The sequence below is a fragment of the Oncorhynchus gorbuscha genome, unplaced genomic scaffold (genome assembly GCF_021184085.1).
Source record: "Oncorhynchus gorbuscha isolate QuinsamMale2020 ecotype Even-year unplaced genomic scaffold, OgorEven_v1.0 Un_scaffold_723, whole genome shotgun sequence".
In the NCBI taxonomy this organism is placed as follows: Eukaryota; Metazoa; Chordata; class Actinopteri; order Salmoniformes; family Salmonidae; genus Oncorhynchus; species Oncorhynchus gorbuscha.
The window spans coordinates 233,952-255,365 of NW_025745530.1; the positions used below are offsets into that span (position 1 = coordinate 233,952).

The 21,414-nt window shown below is 49.5% G+C and overlaps 1 protein-coding gene across 1 annotated transcript in view; it reads right to left on the bottom strand.

The window, feature by feature from the left end:
• Positions 1-20,537, bottom strand: part of LOC124019158 (tether containing UBX domain for GLUT4-like) — a gene marked incomplete at its 3' end in the record, with an annotated part of 48,465 nt that extends 27,928 nt beyond the window's left edge. The window contains 4 exon segments of the mRNA XM_046334550.1: positions 8,586-8,686; positions 19,699-19,813; positions 20,118-20,173; positions 20,391-20,537. Coding sequence (XP_046190506.1) covers positions 8,586-8,686; positions 19,699-19,813; positions 20,118-20,173; positions 20,391-20,477 — 359 coding nt within the window.
• Positions 20,538-21,414: the final 877 nt, after the last annotated feature.

Sequence of the window (21,414 nt, forward strand, 5' to 3'; positions counted from 1 at the left end):
TTTCCTAAATTCTGTTTTCTCCGTGTTGCTTTTCCAGGTTTCCGATTTCAAAAACAACGACGTTGGATGTTCAGTCCACAACGAGGCTTAAACCACATCAGAAGACCACTTAAGGTCTGGGGAAAATAGAACAAATGTAGATTTTTGGGTGTAGTTACCCTTTAATGCCAGTGATCACCAGGACGAGACCGTTGTCCACTACACTAAGAGACAGTTGTCCACTACACTAAGAGACAGTTGTCCACTACACTAAGACCGCTGTCCACTACACTAAGAGACCGCTGTCCACTACACTAAGAGACCGCTGTCCACTACACTAAGAGACCGCTGTCCACTACACTAAGAGACCGCTGTCCACTACACTAAGAGACCGCTGTCCACTACACTAAGAGACAGTTGTCCACTACACTAAGAGACCGCTGTCCACTACACTAAGAGACCGCTGTCCACTACACTAAGAGACCGCTGTCCACTACACTAAGAGACCGCTGTCCACTACACTAAGAGACCGCTGTCCACTACACTAAGAGACCGTTGTCCACTACACTAAGAGACAGTTGTCCACTACACTAAGACCGCTGTCCACTACACTAAGAAACCGTTGTCCACTACACTAAGACCGCTGTCCACTACACTAAGAGACCGCTGTCCACTACACTAAGAGACCGTTGTCCACTACACTAAGAGACCGTTGTCCACTACACTAAGAGACCGTTGTCCACTACACTAAGAGACCGTTGTCCACTACACTAAGAGACCGTTGTCCACTACACTAAGAGACCGTTGTCCACTACACTAAGAGACCGCTGTCCACTACACTAAGAGACCGCTGTCCACTACACTAAGAGACCGCTGTCCACTACACTAAGAGACCGTTGTCCACTACACTAAGAGACCGTTGTCCACTACACTAAGAGACCGTTGTCCACTACACTAAAAGACAGTTGTCCACCACACTAAGAGACAGTTGTCCACTACACTAAGAGACCGCTGTCCACTACACTAAGAGACCGCTGTCCACTACACTAAGAGACAGTTGTCCACTACACTAAGAGACAGTTGTCCACTACACTAAGAGACCGCTGTCCACTACACTAAGAGACCGCTGTCCACTACACTAAGAGACCGCTGTCCACTACACTAAGAGACCGCTGTCCACTACACTAAGAGACCGCTGTCCACTACACTAAGAGACCGCTGTCCACTACACTAAGAGACCGCTGTCCACTACACTAAGAGACCGCTGTCCACTACACTAAGAGACCGCTGTCCACTACACTAAGAGACCGCTGTCCACTACACTAAGAGACCGCTGTCCACTACACTAAAAGACAGTTGTCCACTACAATAAGAGACAGTTGTCCACTACACTAAGAGACCGCTGTCCACTACACTAAGAGACCACTGTCCACTACACTAAGAGACCGCTGTCCACTACACTAAGAGACTGCTGTCCACTACACTAAGAGACTGCTGTCCACTACACTACACTGAGAGACCGCTGTCCACTACACTAAGAGACCGCTGTCCATTACACTAAGAGACCGCTGTCCACTACACTAAGAGACCACTGTCCACTACACTACACTGAGAGACCGCTGTCCACTACACTAAGAGACCGCTGTCCACTACACTAAGAGACCGTTGTCCACTACACTAAGAGACCGCTGTCCACTACAATAAGAGACCGCTGTCCACTACAATAAGAGACCGCTGTCCACTACACTAAGAGACCGCTGTCCACTACACTAAGAGACCGTTGTCCACTACACTAAGAGACCGTTGTCCACTACACTAAGAGACCGTTGTCCACTACACTAAGAGACCGTTGTCCACTACACTAAGAGACAGTTGTCCACTACACTAAGAGACAGTTGTCCACTACACTAAGAGACAGTTGTCCACTACACTAAGAGACCACTGTCCACTACACTAAGAGACCGCTGTCCACTACACTACACTGAGAGACCGCTGTCCACTACACTACAATAAGAGACCGTTGGCCACTACAATAAGAGACCGCTGTCCACTACACTAAGAGACCGCTGTCCACTACACTAAGAGACCCCTGTCCACTACACTAAGAGACCGCTGTCCACTACACTAAGAGACCGCTGTCCACTACACTAAGAGACCGCTGTCCACTACACTAAGAGACCGCTGTCCACTACACTAAGAGACCGCTGTCCACTACACTACACTAAGAGACCGTTGTCCACTACACTAAGAGACCGTTGTCCACTACACTAAGAGACCGTTGTCCACTACACTAAGAGACCGTTGTCCACTACACTAAGAGACCCCTGTCCACTACACTAAGAGACCGTTGTCCACTACACTAAGAGACCGTTGTCCACTACACTAAGAGACCGTTGTCCACTACACTAAGAGACCGTTGTCCACTACATTTACATTTACATTTAAGTCATTTTGCAGACGCTCTTATCCAGAGCGACTTACAAATTGGCTACACTAAGAGACCGCTGTCCACTACACTAAGAGACCGCTGTCCACTACACTAAGAGACCGCTGTCCACTACACTAAGAGACCACTGTCCACTACACTAAGAGACCGCTGTCCACTACACTAAGAGACCGCTGTCCACTACACTAAGAGACCGCTGTCCACTACACTAAGAGACAGTTGTCCACTACACTAAGAGACCGCTAAGAGACCGCTGTCCAAATCAAAATCAAATCAAATTTATTTATATAGCCCTTCGTACATCAGCTGATATCTCAAAGTGCTGTACAGAAACCCAGCCTAAAACCCCAAACAGCAAACAATGCAGGTGTAAAAGCACGGTCCACTACAATAAGAGACCGCTGTCTACACTAAGAGACAGTTGTCCACTACACTAAGAGACAGTTGTCCACTACACTAAGAGACCGCTGTCCACTACACTAAGAGACCGCTGTCCACTACACTAAGAGACCGCTGTCCACTACACTAAGAGACCGCTGTCCACTACACTAAGAGACCGCTGTCCACTACACTAAGAGACCGCTGTCCACTACACTAAGAGACAGTTGTCCACAGGCTGGGGAGAGAGTAGAGAGAGGGTAGAGGGTAGAGAAAGAGTAGAGAGAGGGTAGAGAGAGAGTAGAGAGAAGCTGGGGAGAGAGTAGAGAGAGGGTAGAGGGTAGAGAAGAGAGAGAGAAGAAAGAGAGTAGAGAGAGAGAGTAGAGAGAGAGTAGAGAGAGAGTAGAGAGAGAGAGTAGAGAGAGAGTAGAGAGAGAGAGTAGAGAGAGAGTAGAGAGAGAGAGTAGAGAGCGGCTGGAGAGAGTAGAGAGCGGCCGGAGAGAGTAGAGAGAGAGAATAGAGAGAGTAGAGAGAGAGAGTAGAGAGAAGCTGGGGAGAGTAGAGAGCGGCCGGAGAGAGTAGAGAGAGAGAATAGAGAGAGTAGAGAGAGAGAGTAGAGAGAGAGAATAGAGAGAGTAGAGAGAGAGAGTAGAGAGAAGCTGGGGAGAGTAGAGAGCGGCCGGAGAGAGTAGAGAGAGAGAATAGAGAGAGTAGAGAGAGAGAGTAGAGAGAAGCTGGGGAGAGTAGAGAGCGGCCGGAGAGAGTAGAGAGAGAGAATAGAGAGAGTAGAGAGAGCGAGTAGAGAGAAGCTGGGGAGAGTAGAGAGAGAGAATAGAGAGAGTAGAGAGCGGCCGGAGAGAGTAGAGAGCGGCCGGAGAGAGAGTAGAGGTTGGAGAGAGAGTAGAGGTTGGAGAGAGAGTAGAGGTTGGAGAGAGAGTAGAGGTTGGAGAGAGAGTAGAGGTTGGAGAGAGAGTAGAGGTTGGAGAGAGAGTAGAGGTTGGAGAGAGAGTAGAGGTTGGAGAGAGAGTAGAGGTTGGAGAGAGAGTAGAGGTTGGAGAGAGAGTAGAGGTTGGAGAGAGAGTAGAGGTTGGAGAGAGAGTAGAGGTTGGAGAGAGAGTAGAGGTTGGGGAGAGAGTAGAGGTTGGAGAGAGAGTAGAGGTTGGAGAGAGAGTAGAGGTTGGAGAGAGAGTAGAGGTTGGGGAGAGAGTAGAGGTTGGAGAGAGAGTAGAGGTTGGAGAGAGAGTAGAGGTTGGGGAGAGAGTAGAGAGAGAGAGTAGAGAGAGAGAATAGAGAGAGTAGAGAGCGGCCGGAGAGAGTAGAGAGCGGCCGGAGAGAGTAGAGAGAGTAGAGGTTGGAGAGAGAGTAGAGGTTGGAGAGAGAGTAGAGGTTGGAGAGAGAGTAGAGGTTGGAGAGAGTAGAGGTTGGGGAGAGAGTAGAGGTTGGAGAGAGAGTAGAGGTTGGAGAGAGAGTAGAGGTTGGAGAGAGAGTAGAGGTTGGAGAGAGAGTAGAGGTTGGAGAGAGAGTAGAGGTTGGAGAGAGAGTAGAGGTTGGAGAGAGAGTAGAGGTTGGAGAGAGAGTAGAGGTTGGAGAGAGAGTAGAGGTTGGAGAGAGAGTAGAGGTTGGGGAGAGAGTAGAGGTTGGGGAGAGAGTAGAGGTTGGGGAGAGAGTAGAGGTTGGGGAGAGAGTAGAGGTTGGGGAGAGAGTAGAGGTTGGGGAGAGAGTAGAGGTTGGGGAGAGAGTAGAGGTTGGGGAGAGAGTAGAGGTTGGGGAGAGAGTAGAGGTTGGAGAGAGAGTAGGTTGGAGAGAGAGTAGAGGTTGGAGAGAGAGTAGAGGTTGGAGAGAGAGTAGAGGTTGGAGAGAGAGTAGAGGTTGGAGAGAGAGTAGAGGTTGGAGAGAGAGTAGAGGTTGGAGAGAGAGTAGAGGTTGGAGAGAGAGTAGAGGTTGGAGAGAGAGTAGAGGTTGGAGAGAGAGTAGAGGTTGGAGAGAGAGTAGAGGTTGGAGGAGAGAGTAGAGGTTGGGGAGAGAGTAGAGGTTGGAGAGAGTAGAGGTTGGGGAGAGAGTAGAGGTTGGGGAGAGAGTAGAGGTTGGGGAGAGAGTAGAGGTTGGAGAGAGAGTAGAGGTTGGAGAGAGAGTAGAGGTTGGAGAGAGAGTAGAGGTTGGAGAGAGAGTAGAGGTTGGAGAGAGAGTAGAGGTTGGGGAGAGTAGAGGTTGGGGAGAGAGTAGAGGTTGGGGAGAGAGTAGAGGTTGGGGAGAGAGTAGAGGTTGGAGAGAGTAGAGGTTGGAGAGAGTAGAGGTTGGAGAGAGTAGAGGTTGGAGAGAGAGTAGAGGTTGGAGAGAGAGTAGAGGTTGGAGAGAGAGTAGAGGTTGGAGAGAGAGTAGAGGTTGGGAGAGAGTAGAGGTTGGGGAGAGAGTAGAGGTTGGGGAGAGAGTAGAGGTTGGGGAGAGAGTAGAGGTTGGGGAGAGAGTAGAGGTTGGGGAGAGAGTAGAGGTTGGGGGAGAGAGTAGAGGTTGGGGAGAGAGTAGAGGTTGGGGGAGAGAGTAGAGGTTGGGGAGAGAGAGGTTGGGGAGAGAGAGTTGGGTTGGAGAGAGTAGAGGTTGGAGAGAGAGTAGAGGTTGGAGAGAGAGTAGAGGTTGGAGAGAGAGTAGAGGTTGGAGAGAGAGTAGAGGTTGGAGAGAGAGTAGAGGTTGGAGAGAGAGTAGAGGTTGGAGAGAGAGTAGAGGTTGGAGAGAGAGTAGAGGTTGGAGAGAGAGTAGAGGTTGGAGAGAGAGTAGAGGTTGGAGAGAGAGTAGAGGTTGGAGAGAGAGTAGAGGTTGGGGAGAGAGAGTAGAGGTTGGGAGAGAGTAGAGGTTGGGAGAGAGTAGAGGTTGGGGAGAGAGTAGAGGTTGGGGAGAGAGTAGAGGTTGGGGAGAGAGTAGAGGTTGGGGAGAGAGTAGAGGTTGGAGTGCCTCCTCCTGAGTAGAGGTTGGAGAGAGAGTAGAGGTTGGAGAGAGAGTAGAGGTTGGAGAGAGAGTAGAGGTTGGAGAGAGAGTAGAGGTTGGAGAGAGAGTAGAGGTTGGAGAGAGAGTAGAGGTTGGAGGAGAGAGTAGAGGTTGGGAGAGAGTAGAGGTTGGGGAGAGAGTAGAGGTTGGGGGAGAGAGTAGAGGTTGGGGAGAGAGTAGAGGTTGGGGAGAGAGTAGAGGTTGGGGAGAGAGTAGAGGTTGGGGGAGAGAGTAGAGGTTGGGGAGAGAGTAGAGGTTGGGGAGAGAGTAGAGGTTGGGAGAGAGTAGAGGTTGGAGAGAGAGTAGAGGTTGGAGAGAGAGTAGAGGTTGGAGAGAGAGTAGAGGTTGGAGAGAGAGTAGAGGTTGGAGAGAGAGTAGAGGTTGGAGAGAGAGTAGAGGTTGGAGAGAGAGTAGAGGTTGGAGAGAGAGTAGAGGTTGGAGAGAGAGTAGAGGTTGGAGAGAGTAGAGGTTGGAGAGAGAGTAGAGGTTGGAGAGAGAGTAGAGGTTGGAGAGAGAGTAGAGGTTGGAGAGAGAGTAGAGGTTGGAGAGAGAGTAGAGGTTGGGGGAGAGAGTAGAGGTTGGGGAGAGAGTAGAGGTTGGGGAGAGAGTAGAGGTTGGGGAGAGAGTAGAGGTTGGGGAGAGAGTAGAGGTTGGAGAGAGAGTAGAGGTTGGAGAGAGAGTAGAGGTTGGAGAGAGAGTAGAGGTTGGAGAGAGAGTAGAGGTTGGAGAGAGAGTAGAGGTTGGAGAGAGAGTAGAGGTTGGAGAGAGTAGAGGTTGGGAGAGAGTAGAGGTTGGGGAGAGAGTAGAGGTTGGGGAGAGTAGAGGTTGGAGAGAGAGTAGAGGTTGGAGAGAGAGTAGAGGTTGGAGAGAGAGTAGAGGTTGGAGAGAGTAGAGGTTGGAGAGAGAGTAGAGGTTGGAGAGAGAGTAGAGGTTGGAGAGAGAGTAGAGGTTGGAGAGAGTAGAGGTTGGAGAGAGAGTAGAGGTTGGAGAGAGAGTAGAGGTTGGGGAGAGAGAGTAGAGGTTGGGGAGAGAGTAGAGGTTGGGGAGAGAGTAGAGGTTGGGGAGAGAGTTGGGGAGATAGGTTGGGGAGAGAGTAGAGGTTGGGGAGAGTAGAGGTTGGGGAGAGAGTAGAGGTTGGGGAGAGAGTAGAGGTTGGGGAGAGTAGAGGTTGGGGAGCGTAGAGGTTGGAGAGCGTAGAGGTTGGAGAGCGTAGAGGTTGGAGAGAGTAGAGGTTGGGGAGAGAGTAGAGGTTGGGGAGAGAGTAGAGGTTGGGGAGAGAGTAGAGGTTGGGGAGAGAGTAGAGGTTGGGGAGAGAGTAGAGGTTGGAGAGCGTAGAGGTTGGAGAGCGTAGAGGTTGGAGAGAGTAGAGGTTGGAGAGAGTAGAGGTTGGAGAGAGTAGAGGTTGGAGAGATAGTAGAGGTTGGGGAGAGAGTAGAGGTTGGGGAGAGAGTAGAGGTTGGGGAGCGTAGAGGTTGGAGAGCGTAGAGGTTGGAGAGCGTAGAGGTTGGGGAGAGAGTAGAGGTTGGAGAGAGAGTAGAGGTTGGAGAGAGAGTAGAGGTTGGAGAGAGAGTAGAGGTTGGAGAGAGAGTAGAGGTTGGAGAGAGAGTAGAGGTTGGAGAGAGAGTAGAGGTTGGAGAGAGTAGAGGTTGGAGAGAGAGTAGAGGTTGGAGAGAGAGTAGAGGTTGGAGAGAGAGTAGAGGTTGGAGAGAGAGTAGAGGTTGGGGAGAGAGTAGAGGTTGGGGAGAGAGTAGAGGTTGGGGAGAGAGTAGAGGTTGGGGAGAGAGTAGAGGTTGGGGAGAGAGTAGAGGTTGGAGAGAGAGTAGAGGTTGGAGAGAGAGTAGAGGTTGGAGAGAGAGTAGAGGTTGGAGAGAGAGTAGAGGTTGGAGGGAGAGTAGAGGTTGGAGGGAGAGTAGAGGTTGGAGGGAGAGTAGAGGTTGGAGAGAGAGTAGAGGTTGGAGAGAGAGTAGAGGTTGGAGAGAGAGTAGAGGTTGGAGAGAGAGTAGAGGTTGGAGAGAGAGTAGAGGTTGGAGAGGGAGTAGAGGTTGGGGAGAGAGTAGAGGTTGGGGAGAGAGTAGAGGTTGGGGAGAGAGTAGAGAGGTTGGAGAGAGTAGAGGTTGGAGAGAGTAGAGGTTGGAGAGAGTAGAGTTTGGGGAGAGAGTAGAGGTTGGGGAGATAGTAGAGGTTGGGGAGAGAGTAGAGGTTGGGGAGAGAGTAGAGGTTGGGGAGAGAGTAGAGGTTGGAGAGAGAGTAGAGAGGTTGGAGAGAGAGTAGAGAGGTTGGAGAGAGTAGAGTTTGGAGAGAGTAGAGGTTGGAGAGAGTAGAGGTTGGAGAGAGTAGAGGTTGGGGAGAGAGTAGAGGTTGGAGAGAGAGTAGAGAGGTTGGAGAGAGAGTAGAGAGGTTGGAGAGAGAGTAGAGAGGTTGGAGAGAGTAGAGGTTGGAGAGAGTAGAGGTTGGAGAGAGTAGAGGTTGGGGGTGAGGAGAAAGAAAACAGGGGAGAGAAAAAAGGAGAGTAGGAGGAGAGCAGAGGGGTTGTTGTAACTTGGCACACTCCTGGTCTGCAACTCTTTGATCGCAGTGTACAGCACTCACTCATAAAAATAACAAACCTCTGGTCTTGGCAGGCAGGCAGGCAGGCGAACACACACACACACACACACACACACACACACACACACACACACACACACACACACACACACACACACACACACACACACACACACACACACACACACACACACACACACACACACACACACACACACACGACTGCACTTGGGCGATCAGTGACAACCCTACCTACCTGGTCTGGGGAAAGTGTGTGAGCAGCTCCCATAGTGTCTGTCCACTGGAGAAAGTACCCTGGAGTCTGGTACCATCTTCCATCTGCAGGGCAATACGCACCTGAGGAACACACACAGAATACAACACACTGTTTTACAACACACACAGAAACAGAACACACAGAAACAGAACATACCGTTATTGAACACAGACAACTCATTTACCAAACACACACACCGCATCTAGAGAACACACACACACACCCCGCATCTAGAGAACACACACACACACCCCGCATCTAGAGAACACACACACACACCCCACATCTAGAGAACACACACCCACACACACCGCATCTAGAGAACACACACACACCGCATCTAGAGAACACACACACACACCGCATCTAGAGAACACACACACACACACCGCATCTAGAGAACACACACCCACACACACCGCATCTAGAGAACACACACACACCGCATCTAGAGAACACACACACACACACACACACACACCGCATCTAGAGAACACACACACACACACCGCATCTAGAGAACACACACACACACACACCGCATCTAGAGAACACACACACACACACCGCATCTAGAGAACACACACACACCGCATCTAGAGAACACACACACACACCGCATCTAGAGAACACACACACACACCGCATCTAGAGAACACACACCCACACACCGCATCTAGAGAACACACACCCACACACACCGCATCTAGAGAACACACACCGCATCTAGAGAACACACACACCGCATCTAGAGAACACACACACCGCATCTAGAGAACACACACACCGCATCTAGAGAACACACACACCACATCTAGAGAACACACACACACCGCATCTAGAGAACACACACACACACACCGCATCTAGAGAACACACACACACCGCATCTAGAGAACACACACACCGCATCTAGAGAACACACACACACACACACCGCATCTAGAGAACACACACACACACACCGCATCTAGAGAACACACACACACACACCGCATCTAGAGAACACACACACACACCGCATCTAGAGAACACACACCCACACACCGCATCTAGAGACACACACACACACACCACATCTAGAGAACACACACACACACACATCTAGAGAACACACACCTGTACACACCGCATCTAGAGAACACACACACCGCATCTAGAGAACAACACACACCGCATCTAGAGAACACACACACCGCATCTAGAGAACACACACACCGCATCTAGAGAACACACACACCGCATCTAGAGAACACACACACCGCATCTAGAGAACACACACACCGCATCTAGAGAACACACACACCGCATCTAGAGAACACACACACCGCATCTAGAGAACACACACCCACACACACCGCATCTAGAGAACACACACCGCATCTAGAGAACACACACCCACACACACCGCATCTAGAGAACACACACCCACACACACCGCATCTAGAGAACACACACCGCATCTAGAGAACACACACCCACACACACCGCATCTAGAGAACACACACCGCATCTAGAGAACACACACACACACACCGCATCTAGAGAACACACACACACACCGCATCTAGAGAACACACACACACACACCGCATCTAGAGAACACACACACACACACCGCATCTAGAGAACACACACACACACACCGCATCTAGAGAACACACACACACACACCGCATCTAGAGAACACACACACACACACCGCATCTAGAGAACACACACACACACACACACCGCATCTAGAGAACACCCACACACACCCAGCATCTAGAGAACACACACACACACTAGAGAACACACGCATCTAGAGAACACACACACACACACCGCATCTAGAGAACACACACCCACACACACCCGCATCTAGAGAACACACACACCGCATCTAGAGAACACACACACCACACATCTAGAGAACACACACCGCATCTAGAGAACACACACACCGCATCTAGAACAACACACACACACACACACACACACACCGCATCTAGAGAACACACACACACACACACGCATCTAGAGAACACACACACACCGCATCTAGAGAACACACACACACACCCGCATCTAGAGAACACACACACACACACACACCGCATCTAGAGAACACACACACACACCCGCATCTAGAGAACACACACACACACCGCATCTAGAGAACACACACCCATCTACACACACCGCATCTAGAGAACACACACACACACACCCGCATCTAGAGAACACACACACACACACACCGCATCTAGAGAACACACACACACACATCTAGAGAACACACACACCACCCGCATCTAGAGAACACACACACCGCATCTAGAGAACACACACACACACCCCGCATCTAGAGAACACACACACCGCATCTAGAGAACACACACACACACACCGCATCTAGAGAACACACACACCGCATCTAGAGAACACACACACACCGCATCTAGAGAACACACACACACACACACACCGCATCTAGAGAACACACACACACCGCATCTAGAGACACACACACACACACACACAGCATCTAGAGAACACACACACCACACACATCTAGAGAACACACACACGCATCTAGAGAACACACACACACACAGCATCTAGAGAACACACACACAGCATCTAGAGAACACACACACACACACCAGGGTAGGGAACACACACTAGAGAACACACACACACACACACACATCTAGAGAACACACACACACACACACACACATCTAGAGAACACACACACACACACACCGCATCTAGAGAACACACACACACACCACATCTAGAGAACACACACACACACGCATCTAGAGAACACACACACACACACACACGCATCTAGAGAACACACACACACATCTACACACACACTAGAGAACACACACACACACACACACACACACACACATCTAGAGAACACACACACACACACACACCGCATCTAGAGAACACACACACACACACACCCCATCTAGAGAACACACACACTACACCACACATCTAGGGAACACACACACACACAAACACACATCTAGAGGAACACACACACACATCTAGGGAACACACACACACACACCGCATCTAGAGAACACACACACACGCATCTAGAGAACACACACACATCTAGAGAACACACACACCGCATCTAGAGAACACACACACACGCATCTAGAGAACACACACACCGCATCTAGAGAACACACACACACGCATCTAGAGAACACACACACACACACCCATCTAGAGAACACACACCCACACACACCGCATCTAGAGAACACACACATCTACACACACACGCATCTAGAAACACACACACACCCAGTATCTAGAACAACACACACACACACCGCATCTAGAGAACACACACACACACCACCCATCTAGAGAACACACACACATCTAGGGAACACACACACACGCATCTAGAGAACACACACACACTACACACACACACCATCTAGGGAACACACACATCTACACCACACACATCTAGGAAACACACACACACGCATCTAGAGAACACACACCCACACAACACACACCCATCTAGGAACACACACCCATCTAGGGAACACACACACACACAGCATCTAGGGAACACACACACACACACACACACACATCTAGAGAACACACACACACAGCATCTAGAGAACACACACACATCACACAGCATCTAGAGAACACACACACACACACAACACACACACACATCTAGGGAACACACACACATCTAGGGAACACACACACACACACACACACATCACACACACACACTAGGGAACACACACACACATCAGGGAACACACACACACACACACACACACACACCATCTAGGGAACACACACACACCCATCTAGGAACACACACACACACATCTAGGGACACACACACACACACACATCTAGGTCCACTGAACACACACACACACACACACAAACATCTAGATGAACACACACACACACATCTAGGGAACACACACACACAGGGAACACACACACACATCTTTGGAACACACACACCACACCATCTAGGGAAGGCACACACACACACATCTAGGGAACACACACCCCGCTATCTCCAGAGAACACACACACACACAGCTGGGATCTAGGGAACACACACACACACATCTAGACTGTTAAATACACACACCCATCTAGGGAACACACACACACACAGCCATCTTAGGGAATTGATGGGAACACACTTTACAATGCAACCTTATCTAGATGTTACACACACACACATCTCATCTAGGGAACACACACACGCTGCATCCTTAGGGAACACACTATGCCACACACGCATCTAGGAACACACACACACACACTCTAGGGAACATCACTCACATATATCTAGGGAACACACACACATAAGACATCTTTTGGAGGGAACACACACACACACACATCTAGGGAACACACACACACACACATCTAGGGAACATCACTGCATTGTCGGACACACACACACACATCTAGGGAACACACACACACACATCTAGGGAACACACACACACACATCTAGGGAACACACACACACACATCTAGGGAACACACACACACAGGGAACACACACACCCATCTAGGGAACACACACACACACATCTAGGGAACACACACACACAGGGAACACACACACACATCTAGGGAACACACACATCTAGGGAACACACACACACACACATCTGGGGAACACACACACACACATCTAGGGAACACACACACACCCATCTAGGGAACACACACAGACCCATCTAGGGAACACACACACACCCATCTAGGGAACACACACCCATCTAGGGAACACACACACACACACCCATCTAGGGAACACACACACCCATCTAGGGAACACACACACCCATCTAGGGAACACACACCCATCTAGGGAACACACACACCCATCTAGGGAACACACACAGAGCCAGAATTCCTATTCAGAGCTATTAGTCACCCAGAGAACTACAGCCATGATCAGAGATGATTATCCTGAATACAGTTTATAACACAACACGGGCACAGCTTCAAACACTCCTCTACCTGCACTCCTCCTGACACACAGCCATGTTGTTACAGTTTACCAAGCAGGCTTTCATCGTCTGCCACATCTAGACTCCCTGTAACATGGAAATCATCCACCAAGACCTAACAACTCATTCCATAAACACATGACTTCACTAAACACATGACTTCACTAAACACATGACTGTCAGTTAAACACATGACAACACTAAACACATGACTTCACTAAACACCTCTGACCTCACTAAACACCTGACTTCACTAAACACATGACTTACTTTAAACACATGACTTCACTAAACTCCCTGTAACATTCACTAAACACATAACAACTCATTCCATAAACACATGACTTCACTAAACACATGACTTCACTAAACACATGACTTCACTAAACACATGACTTCACTAAACACATGACTTCACTAAACACATGACTTCACTAAACACATGACTTCACTAAACACATGACTTCACTAAACACATGACTTCACTAAACACAGAAAACACTAAACACATGACTTCACTAAACACATGACTTCACTAAACACATGACTTCACTAAACACATGACTTCACTAAACACATGACTTCACTAAACACAGTCTGAGAGGATCAGACATGAACCACATTCACACAGCTGTTAAACGCCCTGTAACGTCAACAAACAGTCCATGGCAATCAATCCAGCACATTTTATATAAAGGCCCTTTCTACATCAGCTGATGTCTCAAAAGGAACCTAGGAAGAAACTCAGCCTAAAACCCCAAACAGCAAGAATGCAGATGTAGAAGGAACGGTGGCTAGGAAGAACTCCCTATAAAGGCAGGAACCTAGGAAGAGACCTAGAGAGGAACCAGACTCTGAGGGGTCAGTCCTCTTCTGACTGAACCTAGGATGTCTGACTGTCTATGGAGGTGTGGAACGTAAACACTACATGTATGTTGGTAGCGTGTTGTATGTGTTTTCTCGGTGGGTGGGAGGTCACTTGGCACATGTTGATGACACGGGTGCTGTCAGAGGATTGATGATGTCATTAAGAAAGGACCTGACCTCTTCTCAGAGCCCCAGTGGAAACAGCAGACGTCATCCCAGATGGATGATGACCCATGTTAACTTAATCCAGAGCCGGCCAGTTGTTTACCCATCACTCACTGTGGTGACTAGCTAACATGGAAAACATGTTTCCCCCCCAGGACACCGGCAGAGTTAAAAAGGATGAAGAAAATGTGTTTTTAACAACTAACCATTTGTAAAAATAGAAACAGGGGAACTATGTTGGATGAGAACTGTGAGTCAGAACGTGGGACAGAGAGACAGAGCGGGTCTATAAACAGAGGGGTAGAGAGAGGGGTATATAAACAGAGGGGTAGAGAGGGGTATATAAACAGAGGGGTAGAGAGAGGGGTATATAAACAGAGGGGTAGAGAGAGGGGTCTATAAACAGAGGGGTAGAGGGGTATATAAACAGAGGGGTAGAGAGAGGGGTATATAAACAGAGGCGTAGAGGAGGGGTATATAAACAGAGGGGTAGAGAGAGGGGTATATACACAGAGGGGTAGAGAGAGGGGTATATACACAGAGGGGTAGAGAGAGGGGTGTATACACAGAGGGGTAGAGAGAGGGGTATATAAAGAGAGGGGTATATAAACAGATGGGTAGAGGGGTAGAGAAAGAGAGGGGTATATAAAGAGAGGGGGAGAGAGGGGTAGAGAAAGAGAGGGGTAGAGAGGGGTAGATAGAGGGGTAGAGAAGGCGCTCGGCAATAAACAAATGGGGGCAAGAAATGTGAATTGTTTCTCTCAAGAAAAGGGCGCCATTGAAAGGAGTGATTACTGGGGTAAAGGAGGGATTACTGGGGTAAAGGAGTGATTAATGGGGTAAAGGAGTGATTAATGGGGTAAAGGAGGGGTAAAGGAGGGATTAGTAGATCTGTACCAGTACAGAGGGAGGAGGGGTGTGAGTAGTAGATCTGTATCAGTACAGAGGGAGGAGGGGTGTGAGTAGTAGATCTGTACCAGTACAGAGAGAGGGATCCTGAGAGGAGGGGTGTTAGTAGTAGATCTGTACCAGTACAGAGGGAGGAGGGGTGTGAGTAGTAGATCTGTATCAGTACAGAGGGAGGAGGGTGTTAGATCTGTACCAGTACAGAGGGAGGAGGGGTGTGAGTAGTAGATCTGTACCAGTACAGAGAGAGGGATCCTGAGAGGAGGGGTGTTAGTAGTAGATCTGTACCAGTACAGAGAGAGGGATCCTGAGAGGAGGGGTGTGAGTAGTAGATCTGTATCAGTACAGAGGGAGGAGGGGTGTGAGTAGTAGATCTGTACCAGTACAGAGGGAGGAGGGGTGTGAGTAGTAGATCTGTACCAGTACAGAGAGAGGGATCCTGAGAGGAGGGGTGTGAGTAGTAGATCTGTATCAGTACAGAGGGAAGAGGGGTGTGAGTAGTAGATCTGTACCAGTACAGAGGGAGGAGGGGTGTGAGTAGTAGATCTGTACCAGTACAGAGAGAGGGATCCTGAGAGGAGGGGTGTTAGTAGTAGATCTGTACCAGTACAGAGGGAGGAGGGGTGTGAGTAGTAGATCTGTATCAGTACAGAGGGAGGAGGGGTGTTAGTAGTAGATCTGTACCAGTACAGAGGGAGGAGGGGTGTGAGTAGTAGATCTGTACCAGTACAGAGGGATCCTGAGAGGAGGGGTGTTAGTAGTAGATCTGTACCAGTACAGAGGGGGATCCTGAGAGGAGGGGTGTGAGTAGTAGATCTGTATCAGTACAGAGGGAGGAGGGGTGTGAGTAGTAGATCTGTACCAGTACAGAGGGAGGAGGGGTGTGAGTAGTAGATCTGTACCAGTACAGAGAGGGGATCCTGAGAGGAGGGGTGTGAGTAGTAGATCTGTATCAGTACAGAGGGAAGAGGGGTGTGAGTAGTAGATCTGTACCAGTACAGAGGGAGGAGGGGTGTGAGTAGTAGATCTGTACCAGTACAGAGGGAGGAGGGGTGTGAGTAGTAGATCTGTATCAGTACAGAGGGAGGAGGGGTGGAGTGCAGTAGATCTGTATCAGTACAGAGGGAGGAGGGGTGTGAGTAGTAGATCTGTATCAGTACAGAGGGAGGAGGGGGTGTAGTAGATCTGTACCAGTACAGAGGGAGGAGGGGGTGAGTAGTAGATCTGTACCAGTACAGAGGGAGGGATCCTGAGAGGAGGGGTGTGAGTAGTAGATCTGTATCAGTACAGAGGGAGGAGGGGTGTGTAGAGTAGATCTGTACCAGTACAGAGGGAGGAGGGGTGTGAGTAGTAGATCTGTACCAGTACAGAGGTAGGAGGGGGTGTAGTAGATCTGTACCAGTACAGAGAGAGGGTGAGGGCTGTTAAGTAGTAGATCTGTACCAGTACAGAGGGAGGAGGGGTGTGAGTAGTAGATCTGTACCAGTACAGAGAGAGGGATCCTGAGAGGAGGGGTGTGAGTAGTAGATCTGTATCAGTACAGAGGGAAGAGGGTGTGAGTAGTAGATCTGTACCAGTACAGCGGGAGGAGGGGTGTGAGTAGTAGATCTGTACCAGTACAGAGGGAGGAGGGGTGTGAGTAGTAGATCTGTATCAGTACAGAGGGAGGAGGGGTGTGAAGTAGTAGATCTGTATCAGTACAGAGGGAGGAGGGGTGTTGAGTAGTAGATCTGTATCAGTACAGAGGGAGGAGTGTGAGTAGTAGATCTGTACCAGTACAGAGGGAGGAGGGGTGTGAGTAGTAGATCTGTACCAGTACAGAGGAGGGATCCTGAGAGGGGTGTGGTGTGTAGATCTGTATCAGTACAGAGGGAGGAGGGGTGTGGTAGTAGATCTGTACCAGTACAGAGGGAGGAGGGGTGTGAGTAGTAGATCTGTACCAGTACAGAGGGAGGAGGGCTGTGAGTAGTAGATCTGTACCAGTACAGAGGGAGGAGGGGTGTGAGTAGTAGATCTGTACCAGTACAGAGGGAGGAGGGGTGTGAGTAGTAGATCTGTACCAGTACAGAGGGAGGAGGGGTGTGAGTCAGTTAGATCTGTATTTCAGTACAGAGGGAGGAGGGAGTGTGAGTAGTAGATCTGTACCAGTACAGAGGGAGGAGGGGTGTGAGTAGTAGATCTGTACCAGTACAGAGGGAGGAGGGGTGTGAGTAATGTAGATCTGTACCAGTACAGAGGGAGGAGGGGTGTGAGTAGTAGATCTGTACCAGTACAGAGGGAGGAGGGGTGTTAGTAGTAGATCTGTACCAGTACAGAGGGAGGGATCCTGAGAGGAGGGGTGTGAGTAGTAGATCTGTACCAGTACAGAGGTTTGGGATCCTGAGAGGAGGTCCAGTGAGTAGTAGATCTGTATCAGTACAGAGGGAGGGATCCTGAGAGGAGGGGTGTGAGTAGTAGATCTGAACCAGTACAGAGGAGGGATCCTGAGAGGAGGGGTGTGAGTAGGGAAGAACAGTAGATCTGTACCAGTACAGAGGGAGGGATCATGATAGGAGGGTGTGAGTAGTATTTCTGTATCAGTACAGAGGCCAACAAGTGATACACGTTTCATTAAGATGGGGTTTTTAGCATTTATATCAATGGTTATCAACTGTACTGCAGGGATAGAACGTAGTCACAGCAAATTGAGGTTGTGGTGGCAGCTGCAGGAGGTATTTAGGTGTGTAGACAGAAGAGTTACAGGGTGTGTTAAGTGGTGGTGGCAGCTGCAGAGAGGTATTTGGGTGTGTAGACAGAAGAGTTACAGGGTGTGTTAAGTGGTGGTGGCAGCTGCAGAGAGGTATTTGGGTGTGTAGACATCAGAAGAGTTACAGGGTGTGTTATGGTGGTGGCAGCTGCAGAGAGGTATTTGGGTGTGTAGACAGAAGAGTTACAGGGTGTGTTAAGTGGTGGTGGCAGCTGCAGAGAGGTATTTGGGTGTGTAGACAGAAGAGTTACAGGGTGTGTTAAGTGGTGGTGGCAGCTGCAGAGAGGTATTTGGGTGTGTAGACAGAAGAGTTACAGGGTGTGTTGTGGTGGTGGCAGCTGCAGAGAGGTATTTGGGTGTGTAGACAGAAGAGTTACAGGGTGTGTTGTGGTGGTGGCAGCTGCAGAGAGGTATTTGGGTGTGTAGACATCAGAAGAGTTACAGGGTGTGTTAAGTGGTGGTGGCAGCTGCAGAAAGGTATTTGGGTGTGTAGACAGAAGAGTTACAGGGTGTGTTGTGGTGGCAGCTGCAGAGAGGTATTTGGGTGTGTAGACATCAGAAGAGTTACAGGGTGTGTTAAGTGGTGGTGGCAGCTGCAGAAAGGTATTTGGGTGTGTAGACAGAAGAGTTACAGGGTGTGTTGGGGTGGTGGCAGCTGCAGAGAGGTATTTGGGTGTGTAGACAGAAGAGTTACAGGGTGTGTTAAGTGGTGGTGGCAGCTGCAGAGAGGTATTTGGGTGTGTAGACAGAAGAGTTACAGGGTGTGTTAAGTGGTGGTGGCAGCTGCAGAGAGGTATTTGGGTGTGTAGACATCAGAAGAGTTACAGGGTGTGTTAAGTGGTGGTGGCAGCTGCAGAGAGGTATTTGGGTGTGTAGACAGAAGAGTTACAGGGTGTGTTAAGTGGTGGTGGCAGCTGCAGAGAGGTATTTGGGTGTGTAGACATCAGAAGAGTTACAGGGTGTGTTAAGTGGTGGTGGCAGCTGCAGAGAGGTATTTGGGTGTGTAGACAGAAGAGTTACAGGGTGTGTTAAGTGGTGGTGTTTCATCCTTTCAGGCTGTTGGCCTGTTGGACTAAATAGATATAAATAGAGGAGTAGGGTGGTGTTATTTACATGTTTTGTGAGTGTTAGATTCATTTAGATGGTAGGGTATTTCACGCAAAGTATAAGGGAGTTGTACACCAGTCTAGTAGGTGGCGGTAATGCAACATATTGGATGCAGAGAGCCAAAGGGGCACCATGGAACATTTTATCAAATGCAACAGTAATGTTGTTATGACCATAATGAAGCAGAAGTAGTAGAATGGATGCTGTTTCCTGGACATGGTGAAGTCATGCTGCACGCCACACACACACTAGTTTCACCCACCGGGCTGTCGGTCCCTGTCTGTTTCCGGGTGCTGGTCACCACCTCCAGCTTGGCATTGTTTGGCACGCTGGCAAACCTCCACTGAAGCGACAGGTCCAGAACGTTCCTCTGAAATCTGTCAAAGGGATGGATGGAGAGGGAGGGATGAGGCTTTAGTGAAAGAGCAGTGTCCTGAGCCCCGTATACAAAGGGCATGGACAGAGGGCACACACGACTAGCCATCCCTCCCCCTCCACTCAATCACAGCTTCATCATAGTTCAGTTTGATGATTTGGGTACCACTACAAAACATCCACGGAAAATGTTGTAATAAAGAGGATATCTAGCTAGTCTTTCAGTTCACAGAGCTAGCCAGCTAACGTTAGCACGTCTAGAGACCGAGTTAGCTAGCTAGGCTAACAACAAAGCTCTCAACTCACTTTAAACCGTGGTCGTCAGGATTAATTCCATGTTTCTTGCAGACGTCTTCGAGGACCTAAATACAAAGTATTGGTTATCTATCAGCTAAACAAGTTAACTAGCAAAGCAACTTACTTTGTGCAGTTAAGAGAGAAAAACGAGCGGGCTAAACTGAACAGTCATTGTTCAGCCGACATGAAAAGATCACTCTCGTTTTCATAACCTAGAAAAGGGAGACAGTTATTTTAAACGCAGACTTAGTAGAGCAGGAAATCAGCTTTATTACTACCTACCTGTAGCAAAGGTGTGTTTGGTGATATTTTTACGGTTTGTCTTCTTCCATTGGGAGTCAGAACTGTCACTGTTGTGCTGGCCGCCATTGTGGTGTGACGTCCGGTTGTTTGTTTGAATAAACTTTATTGACACAATTGTCTTTATGGCCCACTGTGGTAGCATCAGCGTGTGTGTGACTATCTGTACCTGTGTGTGATATGGTATTGTGTTAAAGGGGACGCCAAGTGTGTGGTGATGGTGTGTTCCATTCTATTCGTGTCTGCTCTGTAGCAGAGGGAGAGGGGTTGGTGGCAGGGGGAGGCAGAGAGAGGAGGGGGAGGGGTTGGTGGCAGGGGGAGGCAGATGAGAGAGAGATGGAGGGGGGAGAGGGTTGGTGGCAGGGGGAGGCAGATGAGAGAGAGATGGAGGGGGAGAGGGGTTGGTGGCAGGGGGTGGCAGATGAGGTAGAGAGATGGAGGGGGAGAGGGGGTTGGTGGCAGGGGGAGGCAGATGAGAGAGAGATGGAGGGGGAGAGGGGTTGGTGGCAGGGGAGGCAGATGAGAGAGAGATGGAGGGGGAGCGAGGAGGAGGGTTTAAGAGGGCTGAACATTTTTCTGGTGCCTTCCTGGACTCATGGGGACTGGTGCCTTCCTGGACTCATGGGGACTGGTGCCTTCCTGGACTCATGGGGACTGGTGCCTTCCTGGACTCATGGGGACTGGTGCCTTGATCTAGACATTCTGGTATGGTACCCACACTCATACGCTCTCTTACACACACACACACACACACACACACACACACACACACACACACACACACACACACACACACACACACACACACACACACACACACACACACACACACAAGGAGTTCTAATTACTTCCAACTGCTCTCAGTCTTTAATGGGGGAGAGAAGGAGGAGGAGAGGTGAGAGAACAGGGGAGAGGAGAGAAGGGGGAGGAGGAAGGGTGAGATAACTGGGGAGAGGAGAGAACAGGGGAGGAGAGAAGGAGGAGGAGGGGTAAGAGAACAGGGTAG